Below are 21,387 nucleotides of genomic sequence, written 5' to 3' on the forward strand. Positions count from 1 at the left end.
CTAGATTAGACTACTGCAATGCACTACTGTCAGGGTGTTCAAATAGGAATCTAAATAAACTTCAAATAGTTCAAAATGCTGCAGCCAGGGTTCTGACCAGAACTAGAAAATTTCAGCATATCAGTCCAGTCCTATCAGCCCTGCATTGGCTCCCAGTTAAATTACGTATTGACTTTAAAATTCTTTTATTAACTTATAAAGCATTGCACGGGCTTGCTCCTGAGTACCTTCAGGAACTTATTTCCTATTACGAACCCCCACGCCCACTAAGATCACAGGGTGCTGGTCTTTTATTAGTTCCAAAAATTAATAAGGTAACAGCAGGGGGAAGAGCCTTTTCTTGTAAGGCCCCCCAGCTTTGGAATAATCTTCCTAAATGCGTCCGGGACTCCGACACAGTCACAATCTTTAAGTCTAGGTTGAAAACCCACCTATTTGGTTTAGCGTTTGATAATTAACATCCCCCTTAGATAAAGGTACAGATCCAGGGGTTCATAGACGAAGGGTTTTATGGTAGACTGGGGCGCTGGTGCTGTTATCCTGTCACTGCTCGTGGTCACTCAAGTTTGTTGACAGTGCAGTGGACGGATGCCATTGTCTCAGAATGCCCCCAAGCCTATGTTACCTTCTGGTTCTGCCTTTTTAGCTAGGCTGTAATAATTTAACTAAATGCCGGAGTTGCTGCCACACTCCGGAAATGTTTATAATTTTACCTGTCCTGTATATGTCCTCATACAGAGCTAATTTTCCCTGTTTCATTTCTCCACATGGCTGCCCGCCTGCTTGAGGAATAATGAGATGAGGAGACCAGCGATCCATCCTGAGCCAGCCACCTCCTGCCTAACCGGATGCATACATCATGATGGACATTATTACATATTTTTCCTTTTCTTTCTCTTCTTTCTGTCTAAATTGTTGTTGTTGTTGTCATGGTGACCGGTGTCGGCCAGAGGAGGATGGGTTCCCCCCCTGAGTCTTGGTTCCTCTCAAGGTTTCTTCCTCATGCAAAAAAACTAGGGAGTTTTTCCTTGCCACTGTCGCCTTTGGCTTGCTCACTGGGGGCTAGGACTCGGCACTTGTAAAGCTGCTTTGTGACAACAACTGTTGTAAAAAGCGCTATATAAATAAAATTTGATTGATTGATTGATTGAGATGCAGGACCCGTCAGACAGCCAACACGGTGGACACCGCTCAGATTCCAGGCGGAGGAAGAACAGCACCTCAAAGAAATGCTGGATACTGGCGTGGTGGTCCATTCGGTCACTGAGTGGGCATCCCCTGTAATCCTCGTCCGAAAAAGGATGGCGGAGTCAGATGGTGCATTGATTATAGGAAACTTAACGAACTCACTCTGAAGGATGCCTACCCGCTTCCAATGATTGAGGAGTGTGTTACCGCCCGTTCTAGGTCAGGGGGTTAACAGGAAAAATAAAATAAAGAATGAAAGAAAATTGCTTTGATGAGCGAATTAATAATGAGAAAACCAACCACAACTTTGCAGTTTCAAAATATATATTTAAAGAATGTATTAAATGCAAGATGTTACAAGCACAAGCATAGCACCGGCTAGACTTCAGGTAGGCCCACGCTGAAAAAAGGAAAAGAAAACCGAAACTATAAAATAATCAGCAGCCTACCCTACCAGGTGCTAAGCTACTTATAAAAATTATAACTTTAACAATAAATCCATGATAACAGAACATACTACATAACCAACATACAACCAAGCAAAACAAAGAAACAATCTCCCCACACGGGAGCAAGGGCAGTCTAAAAATTCTTTCTACCGGAGTGCTGATATACAAAATCACCCAACAAGCAAGGAGAGCCTGCCACTCTTTCCTGCCGTCCGAACTTCCAAGGAGCCTTTTGTAGCCGTGAACTTGTCAGGCACCGCCCAGAAACATGTGACTCCATAATCACACAGGTGCACCTGCAAGAGATTACAACACTACACATTTCACAACTCAACATGCTCCAGTAAGAGATCATTACAACTCTATACAGTATCAACTCATCATGCTCCTGTAACAGAACATTACAACTCTAAGAGAACATATTTCATGACTTAACAAGTGTCTGGACACATTGGAGGGAGAAGCAGTCTTCTCTACACTAGATCTACAGAGCGGGCACTGGCAGATCGAAGTGCACGAACAGGACAGGTGCAAAACTGCCTTCGTCACAAATTATGGGCTGTATGAATACACAAGAATGCCATTCAGGTTGTGTAATGCCCCAAGCCAATTCCAGAGGGCGATGGAGGTTGTGCTCAGGGGTCTGCTGTGGCAGAATCTCCTAATTTTCCTTGATGATGTAATCATCGTTGGAAAGGACATTGATGATGGTTTAAACAACCTAGAAGTGGTCTTCGAACGCATGGGGCGGTATGGACTGAAGCTCAAACCGGTGAAGTGTCACCTGCTAAAGGACGAAGTCCTGTTCCTCGGCCACCTCATCAACAGTCAAGGTATCAGCCCAAACCCCAAGCTCATCCAGGATATCAGAGACTGGAGTTCCCCAAAAAATCTCCAAGAACTTCAGGCCTTTTTGGTGCTTTGCAACTATTATCAGCGTTTTGTGAAATCATTCTCCGAGATTTGCAGCCATTTAAATGAGCTTCAGAGGAAAGGTGCAGACTTCCAGTGGGGCGAGGCCCAACAAAAAGCATTTGAAGAATTGAAGAACCGGCTGACAACAGCTGTCCTATCCAATGTCCAAGGGAACCTTTATCCTGGATACGGATGCTTCCAGCTGCAGCATAGGGGCCGTCCTGTCACAGGTTCAGAATGAGGAGGAGAAGGTGATAGTGTATGCAAGTTCCCATCTCCAAAGCCCCCAGCAGCACTACTGTGTAACTAGACGAGAGCTGCTTGCAGTAGTCAAATTTACAAGGCAATTTAGGCACTACCTACTAGGCCGGCAGTTTCTCCTTCGCACAGATCACAACAGCTTGTCCTGGCTGTTCCGGTTCAAGCATCCAGAGGGACAGCTTGCAAGGTGGCTAGAAGAATCAGGGTAGTACGTTTTCCAAATTGAACAAAGGCCGGGCATGCGACATGGTAATGCTGATGCGCTGTCAAGGAAAGGGTCACAGGACTCCACATGTGACTGCTACCAGGCTGGGAAAACTCTAAGCACCCTGCCCTGTGGTGGATGTTCCCACTGCCATAAGCTGCACCAGCAATGGGTAAGATTTGAGAATGATGTGGATGATGTTGTGCCATTAGCTGTCAGACATGTACAGCATGGGGAGGTCCCAGCAGATGCCCTGACTCAGAGAGCCAAGGGGAAGAAGAGGGGCTCCGCGTCAACTGGATGCTGCAATACAGGTACAAAGATCTAGAAGACCAACAAAGGCAAGACCCCTGCTTGAAGCAGTTACAAGAATTGATGGACAGATATGAAATTCCAACATGAGAGCAGGTTGCCCTTGCCCCACTGTCAGAAAATATTGGCTGTGCTGGCCACAGATAGAACGTCACCAGGGAGTGCTGTACTACAGATGGGAGAATGATGCTGGAACCCCCGCTCGACTCCAGCTGCTGGTGCCCTCCTACAGATGATTAGATGTTAGGTGGATGAAAACCAACAGAACTGGGATGAACACCTCCCACTACTCACAGCTGCATATAGAAGTTCCCCAAATTCCTGCACTGGTTTCACCCCCAATCAAATGATGCTAGGACGAGAGGTGAATCAGCCACAAGACATCTCACTTCGTGTGGTCAACACCAGGACCCCAAGGGTTGGCCTCGTAGAGTTTGTAGAAACACTGGATGAAAAGCTGCAGCAGACACAGAAGCTTGCCAGACGACACCTGCGGGTCGCGCAGTTAAGGCAAAAGAGAACGCATGACTTTTGCATCAAGGAACGAGCTTATAGGGTAGGAGATATTGCCTACATAAAAAACAGTACCAAGAAGAGAGGCTTAAGACCAAAGCTTAGAGCACCATGGAGGGGACCATGCCTTGTCATGAAGTGCATAGGCCCAATCCTGTAGAGAATTAGAGGTCAGAGAAATACCAAAATTCTGCATCACGAACGCCTCCTTCCATACACATCCGATGCTGTGCCTGGATGGATCAAAAAATTAAGGCACCTGTTAATGAAGGATGATGTTTTGGATGATGACCATGATGATAACCCATCTGCCTTATCTGCACATTGCCCTGGGAAAAATGTAATCCCACTGATTCTACCCACAACCATGAGAATGAAGTCGATGCTGTGCCTAACAAGCACACACAACCTGCCACACATTGTCGTTCCCAAAGGAAACGAGCTGAATCTCGTTTTCTTCACTCAGCCACAGCTCAGGAGAAGAGGAGAAATCTCCCAATACAGGCCACCCGGAGAGGACGGGTGGTGATGAGGCCTCTATGTTAGAGAGGACCTTTAGACCAGCTGTTGAAACTTGGTAGTTCTTCATTCTCTTAGACTTGTCAGTTGAAGGAGATAAGTCAAGCTATGTTCTGATTTGTTAATCTTGAATATACACTTAGTATAAAGTTGTGGGGTTTGTTTTTCTTTATTTTTCTCACTAGCAGTAAAGGTGCAGAGGGGACTCTGCACTGTTAAGGGGGGGGGTAGTGTAGTGAGAGGATGCAAAAGCTATTGGTGATTGTATTAGCCAATCAGGAGCCTGCACCCTGTAATTATGTTAATGCGCACAGCGCAACGTTTTGGGTGAGTTAGTTGAGACTCGTCGCAGGCTGCAGTACTGAATACTGTCGTAGTTCGGGTGCTGGAGCTAGATGGTCCATTATTGTGTATTCTGCAATCCAACCTTCACTAAACCATACTCCCTTTGTCGTGTGAGTCCTTACCCACGCCACCTACTCACATTTTCACCAGAGAAGGCAGCTAGAAGCGTCTGTGCAGCGGGAAAGCGACGTGACTCGGACGCTAGCATAGTTGAAGGGCAGAGACAGAGAGAAAACACGACAATATCATTAAATATAAATCTGCATTTTCAGTTGTTGCCATGGGTCTTTGGAATACTTTGCCAAATGAGATTATAACATGTAAAAGTTTCCCAACGTTCGCACATCTGACAAAGAAATGGCTCTTATCAAAGCAAGTTTGCACCCATTTGTAACGACGTGTGAGTGAGAGGTTAGTCTGGGAAAGTTTGATGATGTACAGGTGTGTGTATGTGAACAAATTAGTGTTTTGTGATAACTGGAGGATTTTTGTAAGTTTTATGAATGGTGTAATTGAAGATGAATTTTATGTTGTATGCCCATATTTGTGTTTAACGGATTTGATCATCCATTGAACAAAATTATTCTGTTATTCTGTCTAAACATCAACCTGTCCAGGGACTACAGGTGGAAATTAGCTTATTGCTATAATCTGGCACAATGCATCTCTCCTGATCACTAGGTTAATGTATTTGTTGTGCATTGTCTCTGATGAAAAAAAAAATCAAATCAAATCAATATAAAATTTAACAACAAAAATAGCCTCGTAAATGGTATGATCCACTTTCTCTCTCCGACACTTGTAGTTTGATTGTGGTGGATCCAGATAGTAATGCCCACGATGATTTCTTTATCGTCTTTATAGACGTATTTTAAATAGTAGAGAACACGTTTTAAATGCACTACTCTCACCGCTGCAATGTCTAAGGCACCGTCTACAAATGACCTTAACATGGACGTAAGTGGTGGTCGTAAAGGCCCCAGAGCACTGTGCTCTCAGTTCTTTTACAATAATTTCAATAGCTTTTAAACGGTCCTTCATAAGACCACTATAGGCTATTGAAGAAAAACTGTGCACAGTGCTCTGGGGCCTTTACGACCACCACTTTCGTCCACGTTAAGGTTTATGCAAAGAAACTACGTAAATCGCGAATATCATCTGTAGCGTCTTTAAGTGCGTACAAACGAGGGGTGTCGGACTCTGCAGAGGAGTATGAATTCGGCACAACACCGGCATCATCTAACAGGGTCCTGAGGTCTTTCCCAAGAGGAAAACAATATGGTGTCTTACTTGCTACTGGCACCTATAAATGACTTTCAGTAGCTTTCAAATAACTTTTCAGTAGTGTAAACATCTGTGTGTTAACATAGGCACAAAGTCAAATGACATAGGCATATGCACATGTCAGTGTCTGCAAACAAAATGTCGTTGTCATGTGCCACTGTCACCTGTACGTAATATGTCGACGCCTTTCCTTGTTATTACTGCCTCTCTGTCGCAGGTTGTGAGTGAACCGTAATGTTGCTATCCAGCGTTCGAACTGGACCGAGCGAACAGAGCTGCTACCATCAGGTCTGTGTTTTAATATTAGATGCTGTGGTGCCTCCTGTATGTGCATCAGATAATTATTGTTAAAGGACAACACAAGATATGATGTGATAGAGGACGGCCAACTCCTATCCTCTGTGTGTGTGTGTGTGTGTGTGTGTGTGTGTGTGTTTGTGTGTGTGTGTGTATTTAAACGGAACACTGAACGTAATATATGCAACAAGGTACCGGTTCAAATACATGGACGAACTAAGGACACAGCACAGGAACACATCTAAATACACGTGTACACAACGTACACGTGTACACATTTTTATTTTTATCTGAGACTTTTGGGCAGGACTTTTGTAATTAGGAGAATGTGCCTGTGACGGACGAAGGAGACAGGGATGACAAACGAAGCGTAGTGCAACAGAACGTTTAATAGGTGACAACGGTGAAGTTCAGTGCAGCAGCGCAAGTACTTACCAACAAGCCACTCACTCAGGCACGAATTTTAGACAAAGACGAGCACGAGACATTGCGCGAACGCACATTAAATAGGTGAATAACACATTCCCCAGTGATAACGAGACAAGGCACAGGTGAGACTACAAACACGCTCACAAATGACCCACACCCACAGAACTACAAACATGGACATAACTGCACGCAGACGACATAACGACATGCCCACAAGGAGGGGTCCGGAGCTGTGACCGTGACAGTGCCACAACAACCAGCCCCTACTGAAATAAGATCCCCTCACTGCTATTTAATCTTGGTTTCTATGTTTCATTTTGACAATTCAAATATTTTCTGAAGTGGTGTGGAATGTTTGAGATCCACTGATCTATAGGTGCCCTGTTCTACTTATTCTGTATTGACAGTAATAATTGTGTCATACCTGGCCCCTCCTCCACCTGTCATTCTCCGTTTGTTTCCCTTTAGCTCTGCCTTTTACTTTCGTTTCCATGGTTTCTGTTCTCTCTCCTGGTGATTGGTTTCAGCTGTCTCTTGTTTGTACTTTCGTTTGGTTTGTAGGTCAGTGTTGGTAGTACGCATCACTGCATTTTTTGTATTTACAAATTTGTATTTACGACAAAAGTTTTTCTACTGTGCTGGGGCTAAGTTGGTTTCTTTTTTTATTAACAATTTCTCCAGCCTTTGAAAATACCCGCTCACATGGGACTGAGGAGGTTGGAGTGCATAAAAACTCAAGGGCAAGCTGGCAAAGGTGGGGATAAACAGTCTTCTGTGAAGACCAGAGTTTCAACGGATCCTCAGACCGTGGGATTATTGGGTCAGCGAGGTACCTCTGAACCTCGACAGTGGCATCTGCTGTGGCATTTCTTACTCTCCTGGTTTCTACCATATGGCTGTCCAATAAATCCCACAGACCTTCAACAGAAAGAATTAACAAACATAATGGTCAAAAAATAACAGATTACAGCAATTTGCTATTTATATATCCCTTTCCACATCAAAGTTAAGTTGTCAATGGAAACAAAAGTCACATAAAAATTAGTACCTGAGGAAGATGCAGTATGGGATGAGGTTCCTGCTGCTTCTGACTGTGGCTGATTCATAGCAGTTGATGTTGAAGGGGTGATTTGTGCTTCTTTAATCTTGATTCGTATTGGACATTCTGCTGTGAGACGTTTTACAGCAGTTTGTACATTTGTCTGGTTACAGAAGCCTATGGTTTTATATTGTGGATCTAAAAGTGTGGCCAGTGTTATGATGCTCATTGTCTCATATGAAGACAGCCTTTCAGTTAACAGTCTTAAAAGGTTGCTGCACAATTGCAAAGCCTTTTCATGGTGCATTTGTGACTCCTTTATGTTAACAGCATGTCATACGAACGAGGGGAATAACTTTTGATCCAGATACTCTCCTTTCCTCTGATAATTCGGTTGTTGCCTCATGGAAAGTAGATAGCACTCCCAGACACTCGTTTATGGTGTGGTATTCCTCAGAGGTTAAAGGTGTCAGATCTGTCTTCAAAGTGACTAAAGCAGCACCTACTGGCTCCCTTTCTTGATATAACCTCTGCAGCATGGCAAAAGTACTGTTCCAGCGGGTCTCCACTTCTTGAATGAGTTTAAGTGTAGACCTACCCATCTGCTCTTGGACTTGAAATAGTCTCTCTTTGGCTGTAGTGCTGGACCTGAAGTATAAAGCTATCTTTCTGGCCTTTGATCTGATGTCTTCAAAACCAGGTGTTTGATCAATGGCTTTTTGTACAACCAAATTTAAGGCATGAGCAATGCAGACTGTGTGCCGCATTTTTAATATACCTGCACATGCCACTATGTTAGGTGCAGCATCCGTTACAAGACATCTCACCTTCTTCTGAACGCCCCACTCTGCCATCACAGCTGTCTTCACTTCAGCCAAGTTCTCAGCAGAATGAGTCTTTGGGAATTTTCTCACTCCCAACAGAACAGTTGACAGCTCTTCCTTCTCATTATTAAAGTGACCAGTGATGGCTAAGTATGCATCCATGTGTATAGATGTCCACATATCAGCAGTAAGGCTCACAGCTTCTGCTTTGTGCACCTCATCTTTGGCCTTTTCTTTTGCCTCTTCGTACTTAGATTCCACCATACCTTTCAATGCTTTTCGAGATGGGAGGATGTAAGTAGGATCTAAAATACCTATAAACTCCCTAAATCCAGCATCATCTACAATTGTGAAAGGCTGTGAATCTTTAACAATCATATTCACCAAAGCCTTGTCAATCATTTTTTGTCTGGGTCCTGGAACGAAAACGTTGTTGTTACATATGCATATTCCAATTATATAAGACATCCAGGTAATTTTGGCTTAATATGTGCATACCCACCAACGTAATATGGTTTAACTTTATCAAACAGTGTACTGGTTTTGCACAGCACTGACAGGAAAGAGGAAAGAATACGTAAGCTGATGCATAGATAATACCTTGACTACTTGACAAGGCTGCTTGGCTTTGGCAAGTGATGTTTTCATGTTTTGCTCGAAAATGTCTTGGCATTGATGAGGTGTTGTTGTTATAAGACAACTGCTGAGAGCAGACCAGGCACTTCACCTGAAACAGAACATTTTTTTTAATTTTACAACCTAAAATTCACACAGTGATTTTAAAATTATGAAAGAGAACATTTGATAATGGTGCACATCTTAGTATCCAAAACAATTTAAAATGTTTTAGTGATTTGATGACATGAAACACTACACACAGAAATATGATGGATTTTATACATTTAAAATATAATTCATAATTGGTGCACAGCCTATTATCTAACAGACTTACTTACAGAATTGCTATTAATAAGGTAATTGTCTTTATTCTTATAATTTTTAATAACCTTATTTGATGGCAAAAGTTCGAAGTGTTTCCAGACTTCAGAACGGCCTCTTTTTGGCAATGGTTCAATTCTACACGCTAATTTCTCTCTCTCTCGCTCGCTGTCTCTCTCTCTCTCGCTCGCTGTCTCTGTTTCTCTCTCTCGCTGTCTCTGTCTCTCTCTCTCTCGTGCTGTCTCTTCGCTGTTGCTACGCTCTCTCCCAATCCTCGAACTACCCTCGAAGTGCCCGCGACGATTTGCTCTTTTGAATCAGGCCCTGAAGCAGTCACGTGGTTGTGTGCCAAAACGAAACTTCAGACTTCAGCGGTCACGTGATCATTATGGATGAACGAATCAAGCATCGATACAGTGGTTCGAAGCAGTGGGTGTCGCTTTTGTGACACAAGCTTCAGGTTCAAGGGTAACATCGCTACAAAAGGGAATTTTGAGCTTTCGTTGCTGCTGTCGTTATGGGCTCGAGCACTTCTCATGAGTTGGACAATGTCTCTACCGCGGGGTTATTCAGATTAGCTCAGTCAGTTGATATGATGCCCGATATTGGCATAGACGCCACTTTAATAAAGTATTCAGGAACGGATTCTGCAGCAGTATTACGTGAGTACTCCAACCATCTACGCGCCCTCAGCACTGCCAGTGGCTACGTGGACAAACTGGATTCTACTTTGATCAGCTACAGTGGCGCAGTTAACTCCGTGGGATTAGCGGCATCTCCTTCATGCTGGACCTGGCGATGCGTCCTGCAGAGACGGACAGCGGCGACACCCTGAACATGTTACGGCGCGTGTTTGCGGAGGAGAAGGCGTCGGACGTGAGAGACTCTATGCACGAGTATATGAAACGACTCGGGATGCATTTGCGCGATCCGGTGAAGGCGCTAGAAGACACCGAACGTCTTGAGAAACAGTTAAGCGGCCAGCTGACCCGTCTCAGAAACTCCGTGTTGCACGACAACCAGATGAGCTCGCGCTCCATGAAGCACTGGGTGAACGGCGCAGCGTTCCATTCTCAGATGCTCGTGCACGCGGCCCGACTGAAGACGACCAGCACCAACTCGGACTTTGATGTTTACCTGAACTCTGTTAGCGCTGTGGTTGACATGTACCGAAACGATCTACGAGATCTGTTAAATAAGTACAAGGACTACAAACGGTCTACGATATCGTTGAAGGAACCTACCCGTCATCCTCTTGCTAGTTCTTTAAAAGAGAAATACGAAATGAAAGATGATGAGACTAAAACGTCTCTGAATTTTTATTATTATATAAAATTCAGCAAGTTTACGCCTACTTGTGATGCCTTGTTCCATGACTATGGCTTGTCCCGTTATGGCATGTTCACTGACTATGTCAACTACATGTTTACTGATTGGAACCAGATCAAAGAGCAGCAGGGGTTCAGTCCCTCAGTGGCATCTGGCAGCAGGAAGTGGCAGGTCCGCCGGCCGGAAATGGCATGTACTGGCACCTGCCACTTAGCGAATGGCACCTGCCGTGCCAGTTTTAAAATATTTTTTGTGCAACACCTTTATATTTATTGCTTGTCATATGGTAATATTTAAGTCATTTGCTTTTTATTTGTTTCTTTAATAGTGATACAATCAACACAATGATTGAATCTCATTCAATGAATCTCGCCTAGGGCACCACATTGGTCAGGGCCGGCTCTGACTGTAAAGTAAAACTGAGTTGTAAACATTAAAGTGGAAGTGTGTGTAACAGCTGTGTTAAATGTGTGTGGGGATATGTGTTGTAAAAGATGTAGTGTGTGTGGGACTGATGTAGGTAGATTTGTGTGTAATGATGTATGCTGAGTGTGTTGTACTAGCAGACTATAAAGTCCCTGTGATGATGTAATATTGTGAATCATAGACATGAATAATAATCATTCCATCATTTATTTCTCTGCATAAAAACATGTTCTCATATCTCAAGGTCCAACTCTCAGACTACACTGAACTGATGGAGGTCTAACAGAGACATGAGACCAAGTGGAAGCTCCTTCGATACACTGGGCACTGGAGAAGAGTCAGTTACATTCACTGTCTGCCTGTATCCCGTTTGTGGCTCTATTTCATATGCGCTTGTATTCCATATGTACCCGTATTCCATACGGGCCTGTATTCAATATGGGCCTGTGTTCCATATGGGGCTGTGTTCCGTATGGGCCTATATTCCATATGGGCCTGTATTCAATATGGGCCTGTGTTCCATATGGGCCTGTATTCCGTATGTACCTGTATTCCATATCTACCTGTATTCCATATGTGCCTGTATTCCATATGTGCCTGTATTCCATATGGGCCTGTATTCCGTATGTACCTGTATTCCATATCTATCTGTATTCCATATGTGCCTGTATTCCATCTGTGCCTGTATTCCATATGGGCCTGTATTCCGTATGTACCTGTATTCCATATGGGCCTGTGTTCATAAAGAAAAGAACCAAGAACTAACTTTACTTTTATTTGCTTGATTTGATTTACTTCTGAAGCCATTTTATGTGATTAGTGAGAAATAATTGAAATAATAAAAAATATACTGCTTGATAACTTTATATCATCTGAATCACACTTTCAGTCAATAAATGTGTTTATTTCACTTATTTCAAAATAATTAGCACAGTTAACGTAGTAATCCATGTTAGAGGAGTGCTGTGTGTCTGCGTAGTTAAGTGTGGGTATCTTGTGTATACATTAGATACTTAGGACTGCCACTCAACAGAAATGCAGAACATCAGATGATTTGAAATAAAGCAAATGATTGTCATTTATTCTGATATTGATCATTATACTTTTTTGCATGATTGGTCATTTTTATACTTTATTTGCACAATTTATTTATTAAAATAAGTTTGATTCGAATTATTTCTTTATATGTATTTGTGTGGTTTCTCATGCAGAAAATGTAGTTTCAGGTGTGAAGAATATAGTACGAAAATTTTACTTGAGCTAAACTGTTTTAAATTGTAATTTTCGAACACATTTCAAAGTTTATAGTAGTAGTGTGGTATTATGTTAAAGGCTTTGAGGACAAGGTTAGGTTTGTGGATGAATGTAGATTTGTGAGTAACGTTTGTGATATTGAGATGAATACCATCGCCTTGACCTGTGACGTATTTACACTTGTAATGATGAAGCGAGCCGAAATTTTAGAAGCGAGCAAAAAACTGAAAAAAAAGTATAATGTATAGTATAAAAAATTGATAATGCTCGCTGTCACTGTTTTTGCTTGGTTTTCTTGATTTTGCGTGCTCGGTCTTGCTCGATTTAACCTTATCATTGCGCTCTCATATTAACCCTTCGGTTTTGTTGACCTCACGTTTTTTACTTTAGTGTTCCCGGTCTTCAGAGACCGGTCTGTTTTAACACACAAAAAATTTTTTCACCACCTTGCAAACATAGGCATAACGTGTGTGTGTCTGTGTCTGTAGGTGTGTGTGTAGGCGTGTCTGTGTGTGTGTGTGTCTGTGTGTGTAGGTGTGTGTGTGTGTGTGAGTGAGTGTGTGTGTGTCTGTCTGTGTGTGTTTAGGTGTGTGTGTAAGTGAGTGAGTGAGTGAGTGTGTGTGTGTGTGTCTGTGTGTTTAGGTGTGTGTGTTTAGGTGTGTGTGTAAGTGAGTGAGTGAGTGAGTGAGTGTGTGTGTATGTGTGTGTGTGTGCACACGCGCATGTGAATTCATGCACGAGTGGCATGTCACACTCACATGTGTGCCTTGCAAACATAGGCATAACGTGTGTGTGTCTGTGTCTGTAGGTGTGTGTCTGTGCGTGTGTCTGTGTGTGTAGGTGTGTGTGTGAGTGAGTGTGTGTGTGTTTAGGTGTGTGTTTAGGTGTTTGAGTGAGTGAGTGAGTGAGTGAGTGAGTGAGTGTGTGTGTGTGTGTGTGTGTGTGTGTGTGTGTGTGTGTGTGTGTGTGTGTGAATTCATGCACATGAGTGGCATGTCACACTCAGATCAGAGGGGCCTTGCAAACATAGGCATAACGTGTGTGTGTGTCTGTGTGTGTAGGTGTGTGTGTAGGTGTGTCTGTATGTGTGTGTGTCTGTGTGTGTGTGAGCGAGTGAGTGAGTGAGCGAGTGAGTGAGTGTCTGTGTGTGTGTAGGTGTGTGTGTGTGTCTGTGTGTGTTTAGGTGTGTGTGTGTGTTTGTGTGTGTTTAGGTGTGTGTGTGTGTGTGTGTGTGTGTTTAGGTGTGTGTGTAGGTGTGTGTGTGTGAGAGAGCGAGTGTGTGTGTAGGTGTGTGTGTAGGTGTGAGTGTGTGTGTGTTTTGGTGTGTGTGTAGGTGTGTGTGTGTGTGAGAGAGCGAGTGTGTGTGTAGGTGTGGATGTGTGTGTGTGTGTGTGTGTGTGTAGGTGTGTGTGTGTGTGTGTGAGTGAGTGAGTGTGTGTGAGTGAGTGTGTGTGTGTGTCTGTGTGTAGGTGTGTGTGTGTCTGTGTGTGTAGGTGTGTGTGTGAGTGTGTATGGGGATGTTTTCTGTCTGATAGATGAATATATTCTGAATACCCATTCATTTCCTGTGACGGTCACGCTTGACCGGCAACAACACAGATGTAAAACGTTGGTTTAAAACACTCAAAATTCAATGAAAAAGATGATCATCACTTTTATATGTTCCAGTGCATAGTGTGGAGGAAGGCATAAGGCCTTGCAGCAATCAGATGTAAAACACAATATTTATGAGTGGTTTAAGTTGTAAATCGGTCAGATTTGACCCGAACACGACAGATTAAAGACAGTAATCTCACGCCATATGAACCCGCCCTCAAAGTTCCAAAAACGCCCCTTGTCAAAACTCGTGCAAAAAAAGAGACGAAGTAAATGTGACTGTCGCGCGAGTACCATCATAATTTCGAGAAGGAAAAAAAACACTCGAGCGTGAACAAAGACGGTTTGAGCGCGTGCACTAACACAAACGAACACGGAATTCGGCTTTCTGTGCTCGCGACTGTCACATTTACGCTCGCCAGTTGATTGTTTACGCTCACGCATGGACGTAATTTTGATTTCAAAAGTGTGGGGGACATGGATTCGTCGCTATTTAAATATTTGATTTTAACCGTAAAAACTGGGGGGGACCAAAACCGGCTTTTGAAAAAGTGGGGGGGACATGTCTCCCCCCCCCCCCCAAAAAAAAAGCGTCCGTGCGCTCACGAGTTGAATGTTTACGTTGAATGAGTCTTGTTGCAGAAGAGAGACATTAAAATAATCTCTGCACATACTGCACAAAAGTGTTACAGACAAATCTTTATGTGGTTACGTATACACAAACCTAACACAAGTGTTTTTAAATCAAACTTATTTTAATAAAACAATAAAGTTAGAGATACTCTACAATGTGGCATTACAAAACACACTATACTCTCCCTTGACTTTATGGATACGAATAATAATGATTCATGCAAAAAAAAAGTTTAATAATGATTAACCATGAAAATAATAATTAAGCAATCACTTTCAAATCATGCATTCACTGACAATTTCTGTTCTGAGAGTCACTTCTAAGTAACAATGAATACACAAGACACTCAGACTTATCTACGCATATATACAGAACACTGCACTTCTCATGCACATATGGCAGTGTTACCTGTGCTCATTATGTTAAAATAAGTTTGAAATAAAAACATTTATCCATCAAAAGAGTGATTCAACCGACTTCACAGAGAGTATTATTCAGCGTATTATTGTACGATTTCATTTCTGAATTCAATATTTTTTCTAAAGATATATTTTTTCAATTATTCATTTATATATTCAATTATTCATCACTAAAGAACAACATTTAATAATAAAATTAAGTAAAAATAATTAGTTAATTGTATACATAAGAACATTTTATGTTAAAAAATAAATGCTGGAATGGTTATTATTCATGTGCCTGATGGATCCCAATATTACATCACATTTCCCTGTATAGTGTGCGAGTACAACACACTAGACAGCACTACACACACATCTACCTACATCACATATAGGCTACAATCCCCCACACACTCCATCTTTGACAACACATATCCCCAAACACATTTAACACAGCTGTTACACACACGTCCACTTTAATGTTTACAACTGTTTTACTTTACAGTTACTGTTTTTCCTGCTCCCTACACGTGTTCAGGTTTCACACGTTGAAAGTATCATGTTGTTTTATTAGTTCCCTAATGTTGTACTTAAGGTTGGTGAAATATTCGTTCATCTCTTTGAGCGGCCTCCAGTCAGTAAAAAGATAGTTAATATAGTCGGTGTGAAAATGACATGCTGGCCGTCGACTCCACTTTTCGTTATGAAAACTCAGAGAGATTCCAGTCTCTTTATCTCTCATAATGCATTTTGTATCGCAAATCCCAGCTCTAGCACATGAAGGACCGGCAGGACCTACCTTCTCGTATGTTATCGTAGCCCATTTGTAGTCCTTGTACTTATTTAACAGATCTCGTAGATCGTTTCGGTACATGTCAACCGCAGCGCTAACAGAGTTCAGGTAAACATCAAAGTCCGAGTTGGTGCTGGTCGTCTTCAGTCGGGCCGCGTGCACGAGCATCTGAGAATGGAACGCTGCCCCGTTCACCCAGTGCTTCATGGAGCGCGAGCTCATCTGGTTGTCGTGCAACATGGAGTTCCTGAGACGGGTCAGCTGGCCGCTTAACTGTTTCTCAAGACGTTCAGTGTCTTCTAGCGCCCTCACCGGATCGCGCAAATGCATCCCGAGTCGTTTCATATACTCGTACATAGAATCTCTCACGTCCGACGCCTTCTCCTCCGCAAACACGCGCCGTAACATGTTCAGGGTGTCGCCGCTGTCCGTCTCTGCAGAACGTATCGCCAGGTCCAACATGAAGGAGATGACCAGTGCCCCTAATCCCACGGAGTTAACTGCGCCACTGTAGCTGATCAAAGTAGAACCCAGTTTGTCCACGTAGCCATTGGCAGTGCTGATGGCGCTGAGATGGTTGGAGTACTCACGTAATTTTGCTGCTGAATCCGTTCCTGAATACTTTATTAAAGTGGCGTCGATACCAACATCGGATATTATTCCAACTGACTGAACTAAATTGACGAATTGGGGGACAGACATGTTGTCCACCACATGAGTATTTCCCATAACGACAGCAGCAACGAAAGATCAAATTTTCGTAATTGTTATAAATTCCGTTTTCAGGAATGCATGAACGTGACCTGAACCAACTTTCTCGTGCTCAAAGCGTGTCTGATACCAAGGTTAAACAGAATAAAACGTTTATAAGGAGCTGCGAATAAGCAGCCAAACGAATCGGAAGCTGCGAATAAGTGACCAACTTCAGCGTCGTCCTCTAAACTGGGTTATTTGAGGGAAAACTGTACCCCACCTCTTACAAGAATCCTGATACACGTGATTTAACAGAAGTGACATGAGCATATCTAACCCCTTGTGTTTGAGCGCCCTAATTCCAACCCCAGCACAAAATAAGAGGAAAATGCATTTTTTAACGGACCTTTGTCTCTGATAAGATGGCAAATGATTTAAAACAATAGAAAACATATAATTAAATATACAATTTAACAACAAATTTGCCTCATAAATGACATGATGCACTTTCTCCGACACTTCTCTCAAAGTAGTGTAGCACACACTGACTGCGGTGGATCCAGATAGTGATGCCCATGATGATTTCATTATCGCCCAGCATCAGCACACTACACACATTATCAGCAGTGCTAAATGTTGCTGCACTGAATCACTTCTTTGTGTTATTGGTAGGGAGGGACGTGACCCTTTGATGTTCATATAAGTATCATATAATTACGTGAAAAGTTATGTTATAATGTTATATTTATCATGTTAAAACGTGATACTTATCACGTTATTTCATGATATTGTGGCGAAGCGAAGACGCGAGAGTCTGGAAAATTGCTCATAATGCTCGTTTTATTGAACTGGCTCAAAACAGACCTCAATCTTAATAATGAACAATTGTATCAAGAAGAGGCCCTCCACCCTTAGAATTATGCTAGCCTCATAAACCCAAACATAAATCACCCTGATGGTGACTGAACAGGCTCTTAGTGAGCATTCTGGGAACAGGAATGCCCCGCCCCCTAATTACCAGTGCTCCCGAGGTAAACTTGGCGCTACACTGCCCCCACATTTATGAGCTAACCGTCTTGGTGGCTCACCTTACAGTCCAGCTAAGGCACAAAGTCCTGGAGGTAGCGTGGTTTGTTCCGCGGCCTCCTGGGCCGCTTTGGGCTTTCCCTGTGGTCCGGCTCTGTACTGTCCCGCTCCTCCGAAACTGCGCGTCCAGGGCCGGGGGACTCTCCCTCGCCCCCCGGCTCAACCACTGGCGCCAACCGGTCACGGTGCACCACCACGAAGCGTCTTCCCATTCGGATTCGGTACAGCACATCGCTGAGCTGACTCACCACGGTGTGAGGTCCCTCCCAGTCACTCTGTAGCTTCGGGCACTTCCCTTTGCGACGCTTGGGGTTAAAGAACCACACCGCTGTCCCAGGAGCGATTCGCCCCCCCCTAGCACGTACATCATAAGTCCGCTTTTGTCGCTCGCTGGCCCCTCTCTGGTTCTCCCTCGCCAGCTGGTGGGCTACCTCTATCCGCCGCAGTAGCTCCCTCACATACTCGGGCAAGCTGTTGCAGTCCTCTCGCGTGCTGGGTGGCGCCCCAAACACTAGCTCAACGGGGGTCCTCAGCTCGTGGCCCAGCATGAGCAGGGCTGGTGTGAACCCGCTGGAATCCTGAGCCGTGGTCCGGTATGCCCACAGCACCAGTGGCAGCTGTAGGTCAATCAATCAATCAATCAAATTTTATTTATATAGCGCTTTTTACAACAGTTGTTGTCTCAAAGCAGCTTTACAAGTGCCGAGTCCTAGCCCCCAGTGAGCAAGCCAAGGTCCCAGTCGCTCTGATCTTCTTCCACCACCATAGCTAGCTGCATGGCCAGGGTGCGGTTAAAACGCTCTACGAGTCCGTCGCTCTGCGGGTGCAGCGGCGTCATCCACGTCTTTTCAATGCCCAGCCGTGTGCACACCTCCCGCATCACTTCGGACTCGAAGTTCCGCCCCTGGTCACTGTGGAGCTCTTCTGGGGCTCCAAACCAGCTGAAAAACTGTTCTACCAGGTAGTTCGCTGTGGTTGTGGTGCTCTGGTCGGGTACAGCATAGGCCTCGGGCCATTTGGTGAAGTAATCCATAGCCACTAAGACATACTTGTTTCCCCATACCGTCTCAGGGAATGGACCCAGCACGTCGACACCGACTCGCTCCATGGGCGCTCCAGCACGCATTGACTGCAGTGATGCATGGGAGTGCTCTGCAGGGCCTTTCTTAGCCATACAGACCATACAGCAGCGGACGAATAGCTCTACATTGTGGTTGCAGCCCGGCCAGTAGAACCCTTGTCTCAGCCGCTTCATCGTCTTTGTTATTCCGAAGTGTCCTACCCTGGTCTGGCCATGCACCGCCTGGAGGACCTAGCGGGACTAGCAGCTGCAGTACCACTACTCCTGGCAAGGGGCTCTCCCAGCGGCAATACAACAGCCCCTCCTGCTCCGTCAGGTTCTGGCGTTGGGCATGCAGGCCTCTCACGGCTGGCCCGAACGGCATCACCGCCGACCATTCTGTCTGCCATCCTTCTCTCAACCACTGCCCCACCTGTCTCAGTCTTACGTCTGCCTTTTGGGCTGTGCGAAGTTCATCTGGGCCCCACGGTGTGGCTGGGGTGCGTCACACGACGCATTTGTCTTCCAGCCGCTTGCAGTATCTGCGTGAGAGAGCGTCGGCATTGTTGTGCTTCTTTCCCTCTCTGTGCAGGATTTGGAACTGATATTCCTGCACAGCCATTAACCAGCATGCCATCTGCCCCTCTGGCTCCTTGAAGTGCATGAGCCACATCAGGGATACGTGGTCGGTTCGCAGCATGAACGACGTACCGTACAAGTACGGTTCAAACTTGTTTAAGTACGCGAGCATGCGCTCTTGTCCCTCTTGTTCCTGTGACAGTACTGCCCCAATGCTGAATTTACTGGCATCGTTGTCTAGGATGAACGGGCAACTGGCGCTCAGTAAGGCTAGCACAGGTGCAGAGGTGAGGGCGTCACGCAACTGTTGAAATGCCGTCTCCTGTTCCTCACCCCACACAAACTTAGCCCCCTTTTCTGTTAGCCAATGTAGGGGCACTGCCCGGTTGTCAAACTTGCGGACAAACCGCCTGTAGTACGATGCCAGCCCCAGGAAGCTTCATAACTGCTCAACGTTGATCGGCGTCGGCCACTGCTGCATGGTCTCTGCCTTGGCTGGGTCGGTAGCTACCCCGCCCAGGTACGCCACCTTACGCTGTAGTAAGCTGCACTTTTTGGGGTGCAGCTTCAGCGTTGCTGCCCGGATGGCCTCGAGCACTTCAGCCAGCCGGTTCAGGGCCTTGTCGAACTCTGGAGCATGCAAAAGGACTTCGTCTAGATATACAACACAGCGGTCTTTGGGGACTGCAGCTAGCACTCTTTCCATCAGCCGCTCAAACGTGGCGGGCGCGTTGCATAGGGCAAAGGCCATCACCGCTACCTGCTAGTAGCCGCTCCGCAGGTCTAGGGAGCTGAACTACCGTGACCCTGCGAGTCGGTCCAACGTGTCGTCGATGCGGGGCAGTGAGTAGGAGTCTACCTTTGTGACGGCGTTCAGCCTCCTGTACTCGGGTACGCCGCCCCCGGCTCCCCAGGCTAGCTCCTGCCCACTCGCTGCTGCATGTTCAGCTCCTTCGAGTGAGCGGAGTTTCGCTCGGTTCACCTGGGGTGCCGCTCGGCGCCCAGCAAGTCCTCTGCCGTCACTCGATGCTGCGTGTTCAGCTCCTCCGGTTGAGGGGGACTGCCCACTGGTTGCCATGCGTTGACGCCGATTGGCGTCTGTACAGTCGGCCTCTGTTACATGACTTAGCTGCTCGCTCTCGGTTTCCTCCAGCGGTAGGTGCTCTCCGTGCGCCTCTATTACTCCGGTTTCTATGCAGATCCGAGCTTGAATGGATGCTAGCAGATCCAGCCCCAGTATACAGGCTTCCTGAATAGGTGCTAGCCAGAAGTCGTGCTGTGTTGTTTGCCACCCCAGTTTCACCGGTAGCCTCTGTTTCACTTTTATTGCTATAACCTCGCCAGTAACTGATCTCAGCCTAACGGTCTCCCTCCTATCCCAGCCTTGCTGTAGTACCCCTGGTCTAACAATGGAGATAGTTGAGCCCGTGTCAACTAACGCGGTGAGTTTAACGCCGCCCAACGAAGCCAGAGTTCGTGTTGTTTCCCTAGCTGGCCGGCTACTTGCTCTGGCGTGAGGGTCTCTTCGGGAGGGGCCGAGCCATCCCTCACTGGCTGGCACCGTTGTCGTTTCCCACCCGCTCTACTTCCTTGCAGTGGTGGGTTCGGTGTCCCCGCTTTCAGCACCACCAGCAAACAAGATGTTGGTCTTGGGCAACTCGCTGCACTCGCGCTTCCTCTTCCTCTACCTCGGCTGTTCTGCATGGTGTAACGGGGGTCGTGGAGGGTGGGCAGCACAGGATCGGCTTGATACGCACGGCGTCCCTCACGGCGTCTGCCAAGTTCAGCGGTGCTGCTAGCCGCACATGCCGCTGAAGTCATTCTGGTGTTAATGCGTCAATAAACACTTCTAACACTAGCTCTTGGCGTGCTTCTTCTGGGAACCGCGGATAAGCTTGTCGTGCTAGCGTGTTGAGTTCTACTGCCAGGACACTCACTCTCGCCCCTGCGCCGCTTCCTCTCTCTTAGCGCATGCCGCTGTTGTTCTTGGAGCGGTATTCGGCCAAAGCGTTGACAG

The 21,387-nt window shown here is 45.4% G+C and overlaps 1 protein-coding gene across 2 annotated transcripts; it reads right to left on the reverse strand.

The window, feature by feature from the left end:
* Positions 1-654: 654 nt before the first annotated feature.
* On the reverse strand, positions 655-16,907 carry LOC143521276 (E3 SUMO-protein ligase ZBED1-like). 2 transcript variants are annotated; one of them, XM_077013976.1, is made up of 6 exons: positions 15,959-16,907; positions 9,181-9,307; positions 7,766-8,996; positions 7,142-7,635; positions 3,625-4,908; positions 655-1,933 (listed from the first exon to the last, which is right to left on the reverse strand). In XM_077013976.1, the coding sequence occupies exons 1-3, from the start codon at positions 16,679-16,681 to the stop codon at positions 8,080-8,082; spliced, it is 1,767 nt and encodes a 588-aa protein (XP_076870091.1). In that variant the 5' UTR covers positions 16,682-16,907; the 3' UTR covers positions 655-1,933; positions 3,625-4,908; positions 7,142-7,635; positions 7,766-8,079. The 2 variants fall into 2 exon arrangements, with proteins under 2 accessions (XP_076870091.1, XP_076870081.1); XM_077013966.1 differs by having other exon boundaries at positions 655-4,908.
* Positions 16,908-21,387: the final 4,480 nt, after the last annotated feature.

The sequence above is a fragment of the Brachyhypopomus gauderio genome, chromosome 1 (genome assembly GCF_052324685.1).
Source record: "Brachyhypopomus gauderio isolate BG-103 chromosome 1, BGAUD_0.2, whole genome shotgun sequence".
NCBI classification, from domain to species: Eukaryota; Metazoa; Chordata; class Actinopteri; order Gymnotiformes; family Hypopomidae; genus Brachyhypopomus; species Brachyhypopomus gauderio.

What these genes read in the sequence shown, in the direction of transcription:
- LOC143521276 (XM_077013976.1), bottom strand. Translation starts at nt 16,681, where the DNA reads ATGGGAAATACTCATGTGGTGGACAACATGTCTGTCCCCCAATTCGTC. An exon ending in CTACGATAACATACGAGAAG is followed by an intron (nt 9,308 to 15,958) that starts GTAGGTCCTGCC and finishes GTTCTGTTTCAG; the next exon opens with GTGAAGTGCCTGGTCTGCTC. An exon ending in AGCCTTGTCAAGTAGTCAAG is followed by an intron (nt 8,997 to 9,180) that starts GTATTATCTATG and finishes TTTTCGTTCCAG; the next exon opens with GACCCAGACAAAAAATGATT.